This window comes from Cucumis melo, chromosome 7 (assembly GCF_025177605.1).
Source record: "Cucumis melo cultivar AY chromosome 7, USDA_Cmelo_AY_1.0, whole genome shotgun sequence".
Taxonomy (NCBI): Eukaryota; Viridiplantae; Streptophyta; class Magnoliopsida; order Cucurbitales; family Cucurbitaceae; genus Cucumis; species Cucumis melo.
This window is the reverse complement of record NC_066863.1, coordinates 2116740-2134715: the sequence shown is the minus strand read 5'-3', so window position 1 is coordinate 2134715 and position 17976 is coordinate 2116740. Positions and strand designations below refer to the sequence as shown.

Genomic DNA, 17976 nt, shown 5'->3' with positions numbered 1-17976 from the left:
AAAAAAAAGAAAAGAAAAGGCTAAGCTGAAAATCCACTTTGTGATAGAGACAGATGGAAGGAAAGGGATAGTGACTTCCATTCTGTATGGCCTTTGTAAAAGTTTTGCAAAATATTATTATATCAATTGGTGCAATTTTCCATTTCATCACTCAATTTTTTTCCCTTCTTCTTCTTAATATTTGTTTCATTTGTTTAATGAGAAAGGAAAGCACAATTGTAAAATATATTAATTAGTCGGCAATGAGTCTTCATCTTTTCGATCCATAAATAATTAGTGGAGATCATCTTCAACTTAGATGAGACGCTAGCTAAAATTGAATTACCAAATTACACACTTGGCATGATTTCAAGTTCTTTACATAACTACTACTAATGTTCAGCATGATTTTGTGGTTGGAGAATGTAAAAAAATGTGTGGGATAGAAAGTAATTAATGTAAAATCTGATATGATTGAGTGGGGGAGTGTCTTGTAGTATAATTTCATATGAGCAAGGGAGGGGGAGGGGTATAGCTACAGCTCTATTATTAATGATAATATCAACTCTATGCACAGTTAATATTTTGGCTTCTTTTTCTTTGTTTTTTTTTTTTTTTTTAATTTTTTTTTAAAGAGCGAGCAACATTATTGTTTTTTGTGTTAATAATATGCCATCATAATCAAAGAGACCTACTTTAATTTAATTTCTTTGAGAATATGGAACCATGATTTCTGAAGTACTCAATCTTATCAGACTAAATTAAAAGTAATCTAGTTTTGTTGTTTTCTGACACTAGATGGAAATCAAATCCAAACAAACTGATCTCCCTTTCTAAAACTTAATAATATAATGTGTTCAAAATGGCAGTGACCCTTTTAAAAAAGCAGAAAAAGAAAAGGTGAAAGCAAACATTCCGAGGGTTATGAATGAAAAAAAAAATGGCAAAAAAAGAAAAAAGGGTTGAGGAGAATTCAATAAATGTATAAAGAAAAGGAGCAAAACCATGCAAGTAAGAGCCAACTCCAATTTCGAATGTCTGTGTTCCAGCAGACAGATTCCTCTTATGTAATGATTGGCTGCTGCTTCTTCTTCTTCTTCTTCTTCTTCTTCTCTACCTAGCTATCTTAAAATTAACCATCAGATTTTCATAAAACTAAGGAACCGTAAATGTCCCATAAAAAAAAAAAAAAAAAATTAAGAAAAGAAAAAAAAGACTATTGTTGTGAATTGAATTTGGCACAGCACAGGAGTCAAAGTCTTCAAATAAACTGTTGTTTATTGTTTTCTTTCATCGAACTTTTTGGATGAGATATAATTTGATATTTCTTGAAAAGGGTTCTTTTCATGAGGTTAAAATTTAAATGAGATGGGAAGCACGTTCGTCCCGACACCAATCTTCTCCTTCCATTGCTGCATCTTGCCGCCACACATAATATGCTTTCGCATAATATCTTTTTAGGAATCTCATGTTTTGAAACTTTCCCTCTTCTTCTTCTTTTCCCTTAGCTGGCAATCTGCTTTTTCTTTTGTCTAATTTGATTATTGTTTTTATTAATTCAATACAAAGGAATAAACACGTTTCCCTCTCAAATATCAGATGATTCTGTGTATCATTTTAATATGTGCACTTCCATTTAATTTCATTTCATTTTATTCCATGGTTGTTATGTTGTGTGTGTGTGTGTGTGTGTGTGTGTGTGGGAGTAATTCAAGACACGTGTTGTTATTTTAGATGATTGGGCCCGATCTGGATTATCTTGTAATGGGCCGGCGTTATTGGACTTGGGCTTATATAATGATTACGGCTTACGGATCCAAACATATGAGTTAAGGCCCAATTAAGACGCGCGAAGTTTGTCCGCGACTGAGACTCGGTGAGAGAGGAGAACCCTTCTGGGTTTTGGATAAGCAATGAATAACACGAATTTCGTCTCTAATCCTATGCTTGCTTTGCCATTACTACCTTCTTCATCTCAGTTGTTGTTTTCGAATAACGCAATTGATTTCAATCATAGGGTCTCCATTGTTGTAAAACCCACTTTTCAGGGTTCGTGTAGATGGAGAATCCGAGCCACTGCAGAAAACGGAGCTTCATCGGCGTCGACTTCGCAGATCGATATGGTGAGGAACAGGGAGGGGATTTTCACCGCCAAACAAAGCAAGGTTGTTGTCCTTTGGGACCTTGATAACAAACCCCCTCGTGGGCCTCCGTACGAGGCGGCTATGGCGCTGAAACGAGTGGCGCAACGCTTCGGCCAAGTGGTCGACATGTCGGCTTACGCTAATCGCCATGCCTTTATCCATTTGCCGCAGTGGGTTGTTGAAGAACGCCGCGAGCGTCGGCAATTGGACATTCTTGAGCGCAAAGGGTTGTTCACGCCGTCCGAATCATACGTCTGCGGGGTTTGCGGTCGGAAGTGCAAAACAAACCTAGACCTTAAGAAGCATTTCAAGCAACTTCACGAACGGGAGCGCCAGAAGAAATTGAATAGAATGAGGTCTCTCAAGGGCAAGAAGCGACAGCGTTATACGGAAAGGTTCGTATCTGGAAATCACAAGTACAATGAAGCAGCGAGGTCTTTGATTACTCCTAAAATTGGATATGGGTTGGCCTCAGAATTGAGACGTGCTGGGGTTTTTGTGAAAACAGTAGAGGATAAGCCTCAGGCAGCTGATTGGGCTTTGAAGAAACAGATGCAACACTCGATGAGTCGTGGTATTGATTGGATGTTTCTTGTTTCTGATGATTCGGATTTCTCGGAGATGTTAAGGAAGGCTAAGGAAGCTAATTTGGGAACTGTGGTGGTGGGAGATCGTGATAGGGCATTGGGTAGGCACGCAGATTTATGGGTTCCATGGATGGGGGTTGAAAATGGGGATGTTACAGAGGAGGATTTGGTGCCCAGAAGATGGAGGATGAGGAGAAGTGACAAGGAAGTGGATGAAGGTGATGATGGCTTTTCAGTTTCTAGTTTCTATGGAGACATTGAGGCTGGTAGCGATTTGGAGAGTGTAGTGGAAGAGCTTGCTTCCGCAAGTACAGAGTTCAATGGGTTAAGAATTTCTGCATTTTCAGAGGGGGAAGATGAAGAAGAAGATGATGATTGGGTTGAAGAGGATGTTGCACCTGACTATCTGCTAGTGATGAGTGACGAGGAAGATGGGTATTTCTGATATGTCAGCATGATGATCAGACATTTCATTTGTACATTGAATTTTTTTTACCGAAGTTCATTCATCGTGAAGGATCTTTATTTTATTGGATGAAGTTCATGATGTCCTGATTGCTCGCTTAAAACATGCGTAAGAAGATTGGCATCTCCAAAGATATGTGCGGTGTCATGTATTCATTGTCCAACACCCCAGTCTTCCAATATCAGCTGGGTGATTACATGGCTTCCACATTTGAAGGTTCAGATTTTCCATTACCAACATTTACCCCTTTTTTTCAATATTTATCTAATAATGTAAAATACATGGACATCCTCTCTTTGTCCAAGATGCATGATTTGATATTTGATCTGATCTTCCATCTAAATATAAAAGTTATATGTGCTTCCTGTTAAACTGGGGGCCGCTGCATATGCTCCAAAAATTTAGCTTTCCATTCAATACTTGTTATCTCTATGGCACTTGCGATGTGATACTGAGGACTTTATATTGGACCTAATCGACTTTTTGACTAGAAGAGTTGCTCTTTCAATTCTCAACTGGTTTGGTTAATCATTTAGAAGAGAGATTTAATTTAATAAAGGAAGATGCAGATGTATTAAGGCATAGATGTTGATGGATCTCGCTCATTTGTCAAACATAAGCATCAATACACAATTTGGTTTTGGCATTTACAATGGAGACAGAACAGAAGCATTACTTACAGCATAAGAATTGTTTATTTTATGTTGATGAAGTGAAAAAGCGGTGGCTACTTGTATTTATGATTAGGTAGGAAGGGAAGTCAAAGGTGAATTCAGATTGAAATATAGAAGATGATGTTGGATTTGAGTCTCATTTGTGAAATCAGTTTGAAATGCGAGTAATGATTCATAGTTATCCAAACTTTTGTTGGAGGGTTAGATTGAGGAGAAGGAATGAAGAGGATGTTAGGTCCAAAATGTCTGCCTCTTTTTAGGAGTGTGGAGTTGGCTGTACGGCGCCATTTGATTGGTTTCGTGTGAGAACTGAGAAAGGGGAAGTGAGTGTCGGCATTGAGAGGTTTGATCGTTGGAGGGAAGTTTTTCTTTTCCTTTTATTTTCAACAGCAGTAGTATGGCGATTGGAACTCTGACTTTCAGATGTAGTTCATGTCAAAATATTATCGAATCAAGTTCATCTTAGCTTATTTCGAATCTACATATAATCATATTAATATTAAGTAGAAGATGGTTAGTGCAATACTATTGTGTCGTTTACTAAAATTTACGATGACATTAAGATGCATAAAGACAAGTGCAATAACAACAAGATATATAAAGATTGATCTTTATGCAATTGTCGTTCATATTAGTCAAGTCAAGAGGTTCAATGATTAGAAGCCCCAATGGGTGCCTTCATCTTTGTGGGAGTGGTGCCATCACATCTACACCCATTATTCTACTCCTCTTTTAGCTTCCCTTCTTTTTTTCCAATCAGGGTATTAGAATCACTCCTTCAAAATTAATGCTACGCTTTTGTTTCTCCATATTTGTCTCTGTGGTTTATAGAAACTTTGGCTCAACTACACAACTTTTTTCCACCGATTTTCAAAAGTTTTCATATTTCTTTCCGAAAATATTTACAAATATAACTATTTAGCCTATCACTTTGATGTTTTGTAAATAGTTTGATTTTTTTTTGTTATATTTGAAATGAATCTAAAAAAGCTTTCAATTTTCACTATGCTTAAAGTTGTAAAAAAGAGAAGTATGCACTTATTTAAATTTACCATCAGGAAAAAAAAGTATATTTATCCCTAAAGTTGTAAAATGGAAAAGAAAGATGAAGAAGCAATTTATTCCACTTATCTTAGAATGCCACTTTAGCTAACTTCAACTATTAACTCTATCATTTTTAACACTTCGAAAGACTTCTAAATCAAGTGTTTAAAAGAAAAACACAAAATTTCTCTATTGATAAACTAATACCTTACGATTACGTAAAAAGTTAAATATAAGATAAAGTCTACTAAAGATAGATTAATATCTTATAGACTAAAGTACGAGTCTAATAAGTGATAAATCTAATATCATAGATATGTCTGTCATCGATATACTAAAATTTGAGGCTATATATGATAGTATAATATCACTAATAGAGCAATAATATTATTAATTAATGAAGTGAGGTGAGACTGTCGACGATAGACTCAAGATACGTGTCGAAATGATCGAGTGCATTAATGGTAGACTCGCAATGAATAGTCCACTACTTGAGGGAAAAAAAAAGAAAAAGAAATGAAACCCTAAAACCTGTCGAAATGAAAATCACAATAGACAAAATACCATCAAATTGATGGATTATAATTGATTTTCACTTAAATTTTAGTAGAATAATATGAAATCAACTTATATCAATTTGGGAAGAAATTGAGAAAATTTGAACAAAACCCACGTAACATATAAAACACAAAACAATCCAGAAGCATACTAACATGGATGAAAACGCATAGTAGAAACCATATACTAGAATTGGCAATTAATTGAAGAAAGCATCCTCTCAAAATAATAAATCTAAAACAAAGATGTCAACTATATACTATATACTATATATGTGTGTGTGTGTAGATCAAACTCTATATATATATGTGAATGTGTGTGTTTACAAACGTTTCCATGTTTATCCAAACAGGTTGTCCTTGCTACATGTTTTCTTAAATATTGGTCTAAAATTAATTTCAGTTATTTATATATAATATGATTAATTAATTGAGGATTATTGCGTAATTTTGGATGAAATGTGTATGTGTGTGGTGGCGGCAACTGCTGGCTTCGCTAAATGACAACAGATATATCAACGTTTAGTTTGTTTGTAGTTAACCCTTTTCTTTTCTTTCTTTCCAGAAAATAAAGAAAAAGTGTGTTGAGTTGATTACTGAAGTGCATGCTCTCTGTTTCTTTAAATGAAAATGACAAAGAAGGTCGAGTTGGAAAAATCATAATTAATAATTTATTCATCGATAGAGGTAATTAATTTTGTCTATCTTTTTAGATTGACATTTATGAAAGATTAAAAATTAAAACAAAACAAAAAAAGAAGCAAATCGTATAAGTTTTAATAGAACAATTACTTTGATATATTAGTTTAGTTTAATCCTTAAAGAATAAAAATCGATAGGAGAGAGAGAGAGATAATAATGCTGAAAAAGGAAAGATTATTTGTGGATATAAAAGTGGGGGGAGGATATGTATAATGTAATTTGGATCTCAACATAATGAAGAGAAGACCCTTCAAATCACGTATATATATATATATATAAATAAAGGTAGGAAGTAAGAGTTATGAGCATAGTTATGTTGTGCCAAACCCAGCCGACTTGCCTCTCCCAACTTGTCCTCTTCTGGATTTTCCCTAAATTATTTATTTTATTTCTCCTTTATTTATTTTAAAATTTAGTTTTTCTATGATACCATACTTTCATAATTATCAAATTATATGTTTTAAGTTTCTCTTAAGAACGAATTTAGTTGTTGGTGTCATGATTTTGTTATTTAAGCGATATGGGTGGATTAATAGTGGCCTTGAATGTTAGTATTGATTTCATTTTAATTGTCAAATTTGTCATTAAATGTTTGATAGCTCTATAATGTGGCTTTCAATGTATGTATGTATATTGGATTCTATATATTTCACAATGATTATATAGGTTGGTTTTGGATGCGAATATTTAAGCTTAAGGTTGTAGTAACTTTTGAAATAATTACCAGAGGTGAAATTAAGTAAAAATTTCATCGATTGTTTTTAAAAAACCAAACAAATTTTAAGAACTAATTTTCAAATTCAAAAAGAAAAGTTTTTGTTCTTAGCTAAAAAGTCCAACAATTTCTTAAAACAATCAAATCATAATAAAAAAAAAATGGGAATGAAATAAACTTAGTTATAAAAAACAAAAAAAAAATAATTGAAATAATTTAATTTACTTATCTACCAAAATTAAAATATTTAGAGAAAATCAAAACCATTTAATAAATTTACCACATGGCACATTATCATTGGACACCGCCTAGGTTTGCACCCAACGCATACCTCTTCCCTAATCTTCTTTAGTTTGTTGTATATATAAAATAATAAGTATACTCTTTTCTTCTCCCACACCTTTTTTTTTTTTTTTAATCTTTATTATTTTAAATGTAATGCCCTTTCACTAATTATCTAAATTTTAATCTTAATAAAATCATTACCAATCACATCTTTTTTATTATCACGATGATGTGCGTGTGATAAATTTAATTGAAAACGTTGATATATAATCCTAAATGACAACCTCATCATCGTGATGACATTTTTCATATAGAGTTCACTTACAATTTAACTTATCTACGCAATGATGGTGGTCCTTTCCCTTTTATCTTTTCACATGTTTTTCCCCCCTTGAGATGATAACCGATATTTTATACTCATCGAGCCATAGTCAACTATATTTTTCTAACATAGCATACAACATAGGGAGGATTCAAACCTCCAATTTCAAAATAGGATAATATGTATCGAGGAATCATATTCATTTTGGTTTGATTCCTTTTAATACCGCTACAACTTTATTGAACTAATATATATAGAGAGAGAGAGAAAAATTGAATGATAAAGAAAAGGAAAATGTCCATGCCATACATTTTCCACACTCTAATCGTCATTGCTTATTTTAAATGTTGAATAAAGCATTAATTAAGGATAATAATTATCATACTCGTAACATAGAGTTATTAAAAGTCAAGATGTTTAATCAAACCGACCTTCCTCCTTATTAGTTATGGCCAAACAATTACTTTCACGTAATATATCTTGAGTTAGGCAATCCGAATCATGTTAGTAGTAACATTCTATTAGTAAAATTTATCCCAACTTCACTAAGTAAAATCATTTAATTTATTTACAACTTGACCAACTATATTTTATTTTATTTTATTTTATTTTCTTCCATGTGGTAACAATGCTTTGAAATAAAATATATGAATATCCATAAAAGTTTATTAAGAGTGCAAAATTAAATAAAGAGAAGAGTATTATGTAATGTAATATGTAAGTTGAGGGGGAAATTTGTAATATTCTTTTTAAAATTAGTATTAATATTAATTGCGTGGACGGAAAGTTTTGGGCGGACACAGAAACCACCGCCACCGACTTTTGTCTTAGCTGCTTCGCTCCCACGCTCTCGCATCATCATCCACTTGTCCACCATCTAAGCTTTCTTCTTTTTTTTTCCCGACGTCACCTTCGACATATACAAATAATATTATCTATATATATATATATATATTTTTTTTTTTCTTTCTGTTATTTCAGTTTGGTCAAGAAAAGAAAAAAAAAAAAGAGAGAAGAAAAATCCCTTCGTTTGAATTAAAATTAGGTAGGAGAAATCCACGTCGGCTCTCGCATGTCCACAAACTGCTACGTGGATTTTATATTTTTGGTACTTGTCACCCCTTCGTTCGGTGAATGTTACTTCTCACCTTAAATATATATTTATGTCTATATTTTTATCAGTTCCAATCATCCATCCTTAACCTCTCAACTCACTCCCTTTCTTTTCATCAATTTCACCGACTTCTTATATTGACTTAATGTGGTACGTTTTTAGACGTAACAAATGATGTAAAATAATACAACCATTATTATTACTTCAGAATTTCGGTGGATACCATTCTCTCCGGCCGTCAACATATGAAGTCCGGGTATCATATTATAATATGAAGTAAGAGTGAGTAATTAGGGAAATTAAGGAGAGAAAGAAAAGGGAAAAGAAAAGGGGGGGAATAATAGATAAATATAAAAAGATGAAAGTAAAAGGAGGAAGAGAGATGTTTAAAAGATGTCGGCCAAGGTTGGATTTGTCTTGAAGGAAGATCAACGTGGCGGCCGTGCCAATTCGACAGAGAAGCAGCCAAGTCGGAAACAAATTTCGGCCCCGTCCTTTTATCCTAATATATGTATAAATAATATAATCCCAAAACCCAAACCCAAACCCAAACCCAAACCCTATCTATGTATTTAAAGCTCATCCATACAACGCCACCTTCTTTTTTGGTTCGAACGGCTGTGCCTCTTTTTGTTTTTATATACCCAATTCATAAGAAAATCCCAACCCAAAATCCCATGTAGTTACTCTTCCTTTTCATATTCATCGTTTTTCTCATGCCCCCCCCCCCGCCCCTTCCCTGCTTCTCAATTTTCGATTTTTACCTCTGAACTCTTTTGTATTTAAATACACACCCAAACACAGACCGTGTGTTTGGATTATTAATTAATTTTTTGTGTTTTCTCTAAAGATCATATGGAAGGAGAAGTTTGCTCCTCTGTAAATTCATCATCCCCAAAGAGGAAGCAACGGCATGATGATCAGAATCATCTCCAACAAGAAAAGCCTTACAGAGGAATACGTATGAGGAAGTGGGGAAAGTGGGTTGCGGAAATCAGAGAACCCAACAAACGCTCCAGGATTTGGCTTGGTTCATACACAACCCCCGTCGCTGCCGCTAGAGCTTACGACACCGCTGTCTTCTATCTCCGTGGGCCCACCGCTCGACTTAACTTCCCAGATTTGATGTTCGAAACCGACCAGCTTCACGACATGTCCGCCGCCTCCATACGCAAACGAGCCACCGAAGTCGGCGCTAGGGTTGACGCCATCCAGACCTCTCTCCACGCCTCTAATTCCGCCGGTACTCAAGTTTCCGATAAGCCCGATTTAAACGAATACCCCAACCCTGAAACCTCAGACGACGATTAATCTCAATTAATATCTCTTTCTCCACCGTTATAAGCAAAATTACTAAAAAGAGTATCTTTCCTCACAAGATTATCATGATTAAAAAAAAAAAAACGGAACCACAATGATTCCGTTTTGTTCGGTTGTAGTTCTTCGATTGTAACCGGCTTATACGAATACTTGAACTCTCGCCTAATTTTGTATTTTCGTTCTTATTCGAATTCAAAATTTTTTTCTTGGTATTTGTGGTTAGTTTTTGTTACCGCCGCCGAGGACGGTTGGTTCCGGTTAAGCCCACCGGAGAAATTTAAGATAAGGGACAAAAAAAAAAAGTTCGGAGGGAGGGGGGACAACAAATGGTGCACATGACATGCTTGTGGAGTCCACAAGAAGGCACAAAGAAAAGAGAAGCCCAATATTATGTGAGAGCGAGAGAGAAAGCGATATATAGTAGTGGCCCTCTCATATATTAGGTTTTTTCCTTTCTTTTCTTTTTTCAATTTGTCACTTGCCGTTGAATTTCATTTAATGTGACGGCAACCGGACTGCCGCCGCCGCTCTCCGCTCTTGCCAAACAAAAAACTAATTCTACTACTACTCCCGCCGTCGTCAATATGGTTGGGCTTTAGTCTTCTCGTATTAAATGAAATTCTTAAATTCTATCATCTTATCTATGTAAATGAACTTTAAATTAAACAATTGATCAAAACTTTTGACTTTTCTTCCCCATCTTCCTTTATAATTCCTGCTGTGGATGTGGGTCGAGCCTGAAAAATTGAACTCCATTAATTTTGTATAATTATAACACACCGCTTTTCATGGATCTTGTACATAATCTCAATCTTCATAATTGTATATGTGTTTATGTGTGTATATATCCTTCATGCGCACCCCATTACCAATATAAATAAATTAATAGTGAGTTATATTATAAGGTAGCTGAAGTTTCTATTTTAATACGTAAACCGAATAGAGAAACAGCAGTTTTAATAATTAACGAAAATCCCATCACTAGATTTCGCATAAACAGAAGGTCGGTGGCCGGTGCTGGTGCAGGCTGCAGTCAACGGGTACCCTCTAATTTACTGTTCACTTTAAGATTAGACGTTTAATCAATGATTTAGGAAAAAGAAGGTGGGGTTTACAGGAATCGATTCGATCACTAATACTAACTTCGCTGAGAGAGAATAATAATAATAGAAGGTCCTAAAATGTACATCAATCCAGATGTAAACTATATACAGGAAGCGTAACAAGGTACCTTACTACCAAAGCTTATTAATTTCTAACATAACAATATAAACAAACAAAAAGTTAGAGAAATTGTGAGAAACAATATGGTATTTATGTCGTCTAAAACGATGGTAATAAACAATGAAAATGTTACTGAGGTGGTGAGTCAGAGGGCGATGGAGGTGTCATTTTCATAAGGAACCGTCTCCCAATGCGAAGAGGGTTTTGTTGGGATTGGGATATAGTTGAGTAACGTGTCAAGTAGTTATTTACAACACAACTTTTGTCCCCACCGCTTAAAAATCCTTCTAATATATTCGAGAAATTGAATAAATCCACAATTCGACGGCCACTGACCATTTTGTGTGTATATATATAATGCTTTCGGGGATAGCTACAACAGAAGAAAAATCAAAGAAACAATAATGATGAGACAAAAATGTATTATATGATTTCATAACTCCGTACACAGCACACAATTATGTGGAAATAATAAACTACTACATTAATATATATGAAGCGGAGAGTGGAGAAATGATGTGGGGGAGAGTCACAACTCATAAACTCAACCAACCATCAAACCCAAGAGTGGGTCTGTAGTGAAAATAAAATATTTGAGTATGGTCGTCGGCCGAATATTAATTGAGAAATATATTTGTGATCAGAAAAAGAAATATATCATAATATAACTTACTATTTACTATTCTAAGATATGATTGTAATTTAACTGACGATGGAGGGAAGGGGAATTAGAGCAGCAAAAGTGAACAAAAATAACTGGTAGTTGCCTAGGTGTGGGGAGAGCAGGGCGGAGATATTCACGCAATTGTGTATTTTTTCAAAGCAGAGCCGTAAAAGAAATGAACACCGATGATTTCATAATGCCACGATTTCGACCACTATCTTCTTATTAACTTTAACTTCTCGTTCAATATGTAACTATTTCTTTCTTAAATAGTTGCAACCTATAGATATTACTTGGGTTTGTTGAATTCAATAAAATTATCTATTTGAATAATCATGTCTCCTTTTGAAGGGTTGTATTCTCTTGGTATCAATTGCATTGAGTTAGACTATTAACTTTACTTATTAGACTCAACAAACAACAAACAACTTATACTTGGAAAAGTTGTGCCATTAAAAATTTAATATTAAGGCATGGACAAAAACTAAATAGTCACTCTCTTAATTAATTAATTAAGGTTTTGTTTTGAATGACTTAAAAGAAAAAAAATATTTTTTTAAATTTTTTTAAAACATTTTTTCTAAAAATTTCTTGAAAGAAAAACAGATATGTGTTCGGCAATGTTTCTTTCAAGAGTGTTAGGTAAAAATTTGTTTGATTTTAATAGAGTAAAAGGCTTATATATATGGAGATTTTGATAGAGGTTCGACGATGATTATCGAGGATGTTGGTTTGAGGTGACCAGGGACAGTTACGTTAAAATGATAATGAGAGGTTGACAACAGTGGTCATTGAAAGTCAAACGATGACAATCACAAAAAAAATAGTTGTTGGTGACAATAACAGTCATAGAAAAATGATTGACAAAAGTTGACCTATAACGGTTACTATAAAATAATTGACAAAAATAAGCCAACAACGGTCACATAAAAATAACCAACAAAAGTCGATAGGCAAAGACCATAAAGAAAATGGTCAAAAAAAGTTGGTCGACGACAATTGACAGAGAGATGGTTTTGAAGGTTGGTTGGTGAGGATAGTAGAAGGTGTTGGCCGCATTGTTTCATACAAATAAGAAGATTAACCATTAAACATGTCAAATTTATTTTTCTAAAATTTGGTTTAAGTTGTTTATCATAAACTACAATATTTTATAAATTTATTTTAGATGATGGCAAAAGGCATAATCTTTTTTCCAAAACAACTTATTTTTTAATTTAATAACTTGAAAGTACAATCCAAACACATCTTAAGTCCAAGTTAGATGAGAAAATTTTGTTAGTGTATAATCCGTAGTCCATAGTCTATTGATTTCTATAAAACGACCAGCATTAAAAAGTAGTTTGGGATCCCTAAATTAAACATTATCACACATGAGGAAATGTCGACAATGGTAAGTGCATCATTGATGCGACGACATATCAAATTGTGAAAGAAAGAATAATGTGGTTGCTAACAAAGAGAAATTTAGTGAAGAGGGATAGAGCGAGGGTTGGGTCAGTGTTGGTGGGCCGGAGAAGAGGAACGGAGGTCCATAGTGGGCCCTGAAGAAATGGCCCAGATGCCGGAGGCCAAGATGGGCAAGTACGGACACCTACACCATTCAATTTATTGGAGGGCTCATTCCACATATAACAAACACAAAGGTTAAAAATTTCTTCTAACCTTTTAGCCTATAGAAATGTACAAAAAAAAAACTCATCAAACACATGAAATTTTTAATTTCTGAAGTCCATCATCATCGATAGACTAGACCTGATAGCAACCTATCATCGATAGACTCCTATAAAGATCTATTATTGATACCATACTATTATTATCGATATATCGGTTTATCAATGATAGAAAACTATTGTTGATATATCTCTATCATCAATACTTTTGTATCATAGATCTATTAGTGATGACACGCTATCAATGATATACTTGTAAGTGATAAAATTTTATCGACGATAAAAGCATATGATCATCGAAAATATATTAGTGTGGTTCATGATTCTTTTTTATTATTTTCTATAAATGATAAACATTTATTAATAACGATTCCAACATGTAAGTGATACACATTTTTATCTTCGATAAAATTCTATTGATGATGAAAATAAGCATATCCTTGAAAACATATCATTATGATTCACGATTTTTGTTTAGTTTTGAATAATTCGTAGAAACTAGTCGTTAATGCCTCTATGAATGATAAACTTATAATTGATAAACTTTCATTAATGGTAAAACCATGCCATAAAAAATATATTTGAAGTGATTGTCTTTTTTTTCTTTTTGTATTGTTCATTATAGTCTATCGATTATAGGTTTCTATCATTGATAAACTTGAAGAAAATTGAATTTGTTTTTATGGAAAGTAAGAAAAAAATTTATAATTTTTTTTTATATTTTTAATGTTGTTGATAAGTATCTAGCAGTATTGGAAGAAAATTGAATATATTTTAATGAAAAAGCAAGTATAGTTCCATGGTTTTTTTTAAAACTTGTTTAGAGTTTATTGGATATATTTGTATCATTGGTACACTTGAAAAAAGTTGAATTCATTTTCATAAAAGGTAAGAAAACATATATATAGTTCCATTGTGTGTGTTTTATTTTCTAATATTAGAGTTCATCGATTATAGGTTTTTATCATTGATAGGTTTGGAGAAAGTTGAATTTTTATACGTAGAATTAGAATAATATATATATCATTGTTGTTATTTTAGTGTACATGTTAATAGGTGTCTATTGATGCTATGTTTCTAACATCAATAGACTTGAAAAATGAATTGAATTTGTTTTCATGAAAAATAAGTAAAAGTATAGTTTCATTATTGTTTTTATAGTATTGTTGATTTAAGTCTATTGGTGAAGAATTATAGTTTCATTGTTGTTTATTTTGTGTGGATTAGAGTCTTAATGTTAAGTTTTTATCACTAAATTGTAGGCTTAAAAGAAGATTTAACTTTATATTTCAAGAAAATGTATAGATTCCTATAGGTGGACCGATGGTGTTTTTGTTTTGTTTTTTCCCATAAAAACACTGCTATTGTCGGTAAATGTTTCGTGTAATTGATTGTAGAAATATTTATATGAACAAGCGATAAAATTCAGTGCCTATGAAATCATTTTAACGATAAATCAAAGAAAATGTAGAACGAAAATTTGGATGAAATTCAATTAGATCAGGTTAAATAGAAGATTGTGACTTAAGTCTATACTCACCACCACTTATATGAAATTTCACATGTTAATTGATTACACGAAGTCTAAACCCATAAGTTGATTACACCTATTAGATTATTGTTGCTTTAGTTAAAAACTCCATTAGCTCTTACAAGCTTCCAATATTCTCTAAAATTAAACTTAAAAAATTAATTTGTCAAGAAACCCAAACTCTCAATTTCATCATTTTTTACAAATCCCGACATGAACAAATGAGAGAAACATCGAAGAGGATTGATTGAGCAAGAGAAGGATGAGAAAATCCCAACAAATATAACGAGTGTTCGCTTAAGAGAGTGAAGAATTTTATTCGAAATAAAGACTATTTTTGGAATAAATAACAAATAATCAGAATATTGGAGAAAATCTGCTTCCTATATCATTGATTAATTCTTCTAAAAATGCTACTCATTGTGATTACGGAAATAAAAAATTTACTATATTTCCAAATTGGGAAGTCCTTTTCTTCTTGAAACGTGCAGATGTTGTGTCCTAATTTTCTTTTTGGGCTTGAGTCCATCCATAAGTCTTGGAGGTTGCATAGAGCAACACCTCAACCACCAATAGAAGAGTAAGAGAGAAGATAGGAAAGGAAAGGAAAGACAAGTGGAAGGGAAAAGCAAGTAGGAAGCATGTGTCAAGTGGGCAAAAAGATCCATAGGAAGCCCAAATGAAAACACATGAGTTTTGCTTTGCACTTCAGAGATCACTTGTTTGTGGCTTCAAACTCATTCACTTCACCCATATTCCAACTTGTTCGTGGCCGATCATTTCATATTTAAATATTGGTATCATATATCATTGTATGTAAAACAATTATGGGCCTTTTAAGTTAAGCCCATACTGCCTTCTGTCTCTTCTTTTATCTTTTTCTTAGCTACTTCATCTCCCCATGTGAATATCATCCAATAACTCTCCTTCGTATCTGCGATCTGCATCTTCTTCGAATTTCTCCCATCTTATTTCTTATTCTCTCAAATATAATATTCTCTTATATGTATATCTTATTTTGAAGCTGTCTACGTATCTGACCAAAATATCCTTCACCTTAGTTGCGTGCAAACTTCTTCCACTCTTCAAAACACAAATATATAATCCTTATCCCCATCTTTTACAAATCACTATATTACCTTTCTCACTCAAATGCCCCACCTTCACAATGACTTTCTTATAAAACCAACCAAAAAACACAATATATTTCCTTTTCCTAATTTTCGTTTTATCTATTCACCTTCTCCCATCATTTCATTTTCCTAATTTTTCAATTTAATCTAATCAACCTTTTTCCATTAATAATATTATAAAACTGGGTGGAAATAAGATATAGAAATCTCTTAAGAAAAGTGATTAAAAGAAGTGGGAACTGATATTTAGTTATTGATAGGTTATCTTATAAAGACTGATGTTTATAAAGAAAATAGATGTAACATGATGATGCAAGAGGGAGAATATTTAAACTGGAAATAAAATGTTGTACCATTCACTTTTAAGGGAGAAAAATAAAATAAAAAACGAAATGTCAATATTTTGGGAATGAGACATGTTTGCTTGATGAACCAAATATGTTGATGATCTTTACTTGCCTTGCTGTCACTTTTAGAAGCCACTTGTTAATAATCCAAACTAAAAGAGATTATATATATACACACACATATACATATATAATATAACGATGCAGTCCAGACGAGCTGGATCTTTGTAATTTGATATGGACATTATCCCTATATTGCCCATTATTAAATCAAGCAAATGTTAAGAAAACGTTTGACCAAACAATATGTGATTGAGTTTGTTGGATATAAAAAAAAAAAAAATTACCTACCTTTTAGGTATACGAATAATTGAAAACGTTTATTACTTCGTTCTTCGTTTTAACTCACATTTTCACTTCTATCTTCTATAATAATTATCAAATTAAGTTCGCGAGAATAATTCTTTTAGTGTAAGAAAAAAAAGTTTGAGATATTGATGGAAAGACAAATATTTTTATTATTAAAAAATTGTCTCACACTTCTTAAAGTTACCATATTTTATTCATAAGAGTAAATAGGACTTTGGAATTAAACGATGCTTATCTTTCGACCAATTGGGTCAGAACATGTAAAAGACATACCCCTCGACTATTTTGCTAGGCTTGGGCGGAACTAACGTGTTAGCTTAGGATAATTCCCCTAATTTTTATCATTTTCTTTATTTTGTTGATCTTGTTATTTTATTGCATATGCATCTATTTTTTGTCAATTGTATCGCCTAAAGTTCACTTATAACCATAACGATAAATTTGAATTTGAATAAAAACTATAGAATGAATTTTAAGATTCATACTCACAATCAACTTGTTAGCGGTTTCTTTTGGTAGATTTGACCAAAAAAAGTTTAAATTTGATCCGTAGTTCATACTTATTACTTTTCCAAGAATGAAAAAAAAAACATGTATAAGTGAGAAATAAAATATGAAAATTAAAGAAAAGAAAAAGAAGAACACATTTTTATATAAAGAAGAGATAAGATGAAATGAACTACCTCATTATATCGAAGTTCGTAATAATAATAATAATAATATATATAAAAAAGGACGATCATGTGGAAAACACAACAATTTAATTATAAAAAAATAAAAATAAAAAGGAGTAATTAGGAAGAGAATGTGAAGGGAATCTTAATAATATGATTAATTTTAAAAATAGGAGATAGAAAATTACGTAAATAGGTAAAGAAGGTCAATAAGGCAAAGTGGAAGAAAGGAAGGGTCATTGTTTATGTCTACGATGGGGGGGAAAGGGGACAAAAACACAATAGATAAATAGAAAATTAATTAAAAATTTATAATAAAAATAAAAGAGCGTAAAATACTAAAATTGGATTGCCCAATACTAATGCAACCCACCAGTAGGGGATAAGAAGATGAAGTGTAATTTAGAGAGATCCCTTTCCTTTCTTTTCCCTCTCTCTTCCATAGGAACCAT

At 32.8% G+C, this 17976-nt stretch overlaps 2 protein-coding genes across 2 annotated transcripts; both read left to right on the top strand.

Moving 5' to 3' along the window:
• Positions 1-1243: 1243 nt before the first annotated feature.
• Positions 1244-3576, top strand: LOC103493568 (uncharacterized). The gene has a single exon (XM_008454365.3). The coding sequence runs from the start codon at positions 1893-1895 to the stop codon at positions 3153-3155; it is 1263 nt and encodes a 420-aa protein (XP_008452587.2). The 5' UTR covers positions 1244-1892; the 3' UTR covers positions 3156-3576.
• Positions 3577-8900: 5324 nt separating this feature from the next.
• Positions 8901-10121, top strand: LOC103493569 (ethylene-responsive transcription factor ERF011-like). The gene has a single exon (XM_008454366.3). The coding sequence runs from the start codon at positions 9445-9447 to the stop codon at positions 9898-9900; it is 456 nt and encodes a 151-aa protein (XP_008452588.1). The 5' UTR covers positions 8901-9444; the 3' UTR covers positions 9901-10121.
• Positions 10122-17976: the final 7855 nt, after the last annotated feature.

What these genes read in the sequence shown, in the direction of transcription:
- LOC103493568 (XM_008454365.3), top strand. Translation starts at nt 1,893, where the DNA reads ATGAATAACACGAATTTCGTCTCTAATCCTATGCTTGCTTTGCCATTA.
- LOC103493569 (XM_008454366.3), top strand. Translation starts at nt 9,445, where the DNA reads ATGGAAGGAGAAGTTTGCTCCTCTGTAAATTCATCATCCCCAAAGAGG.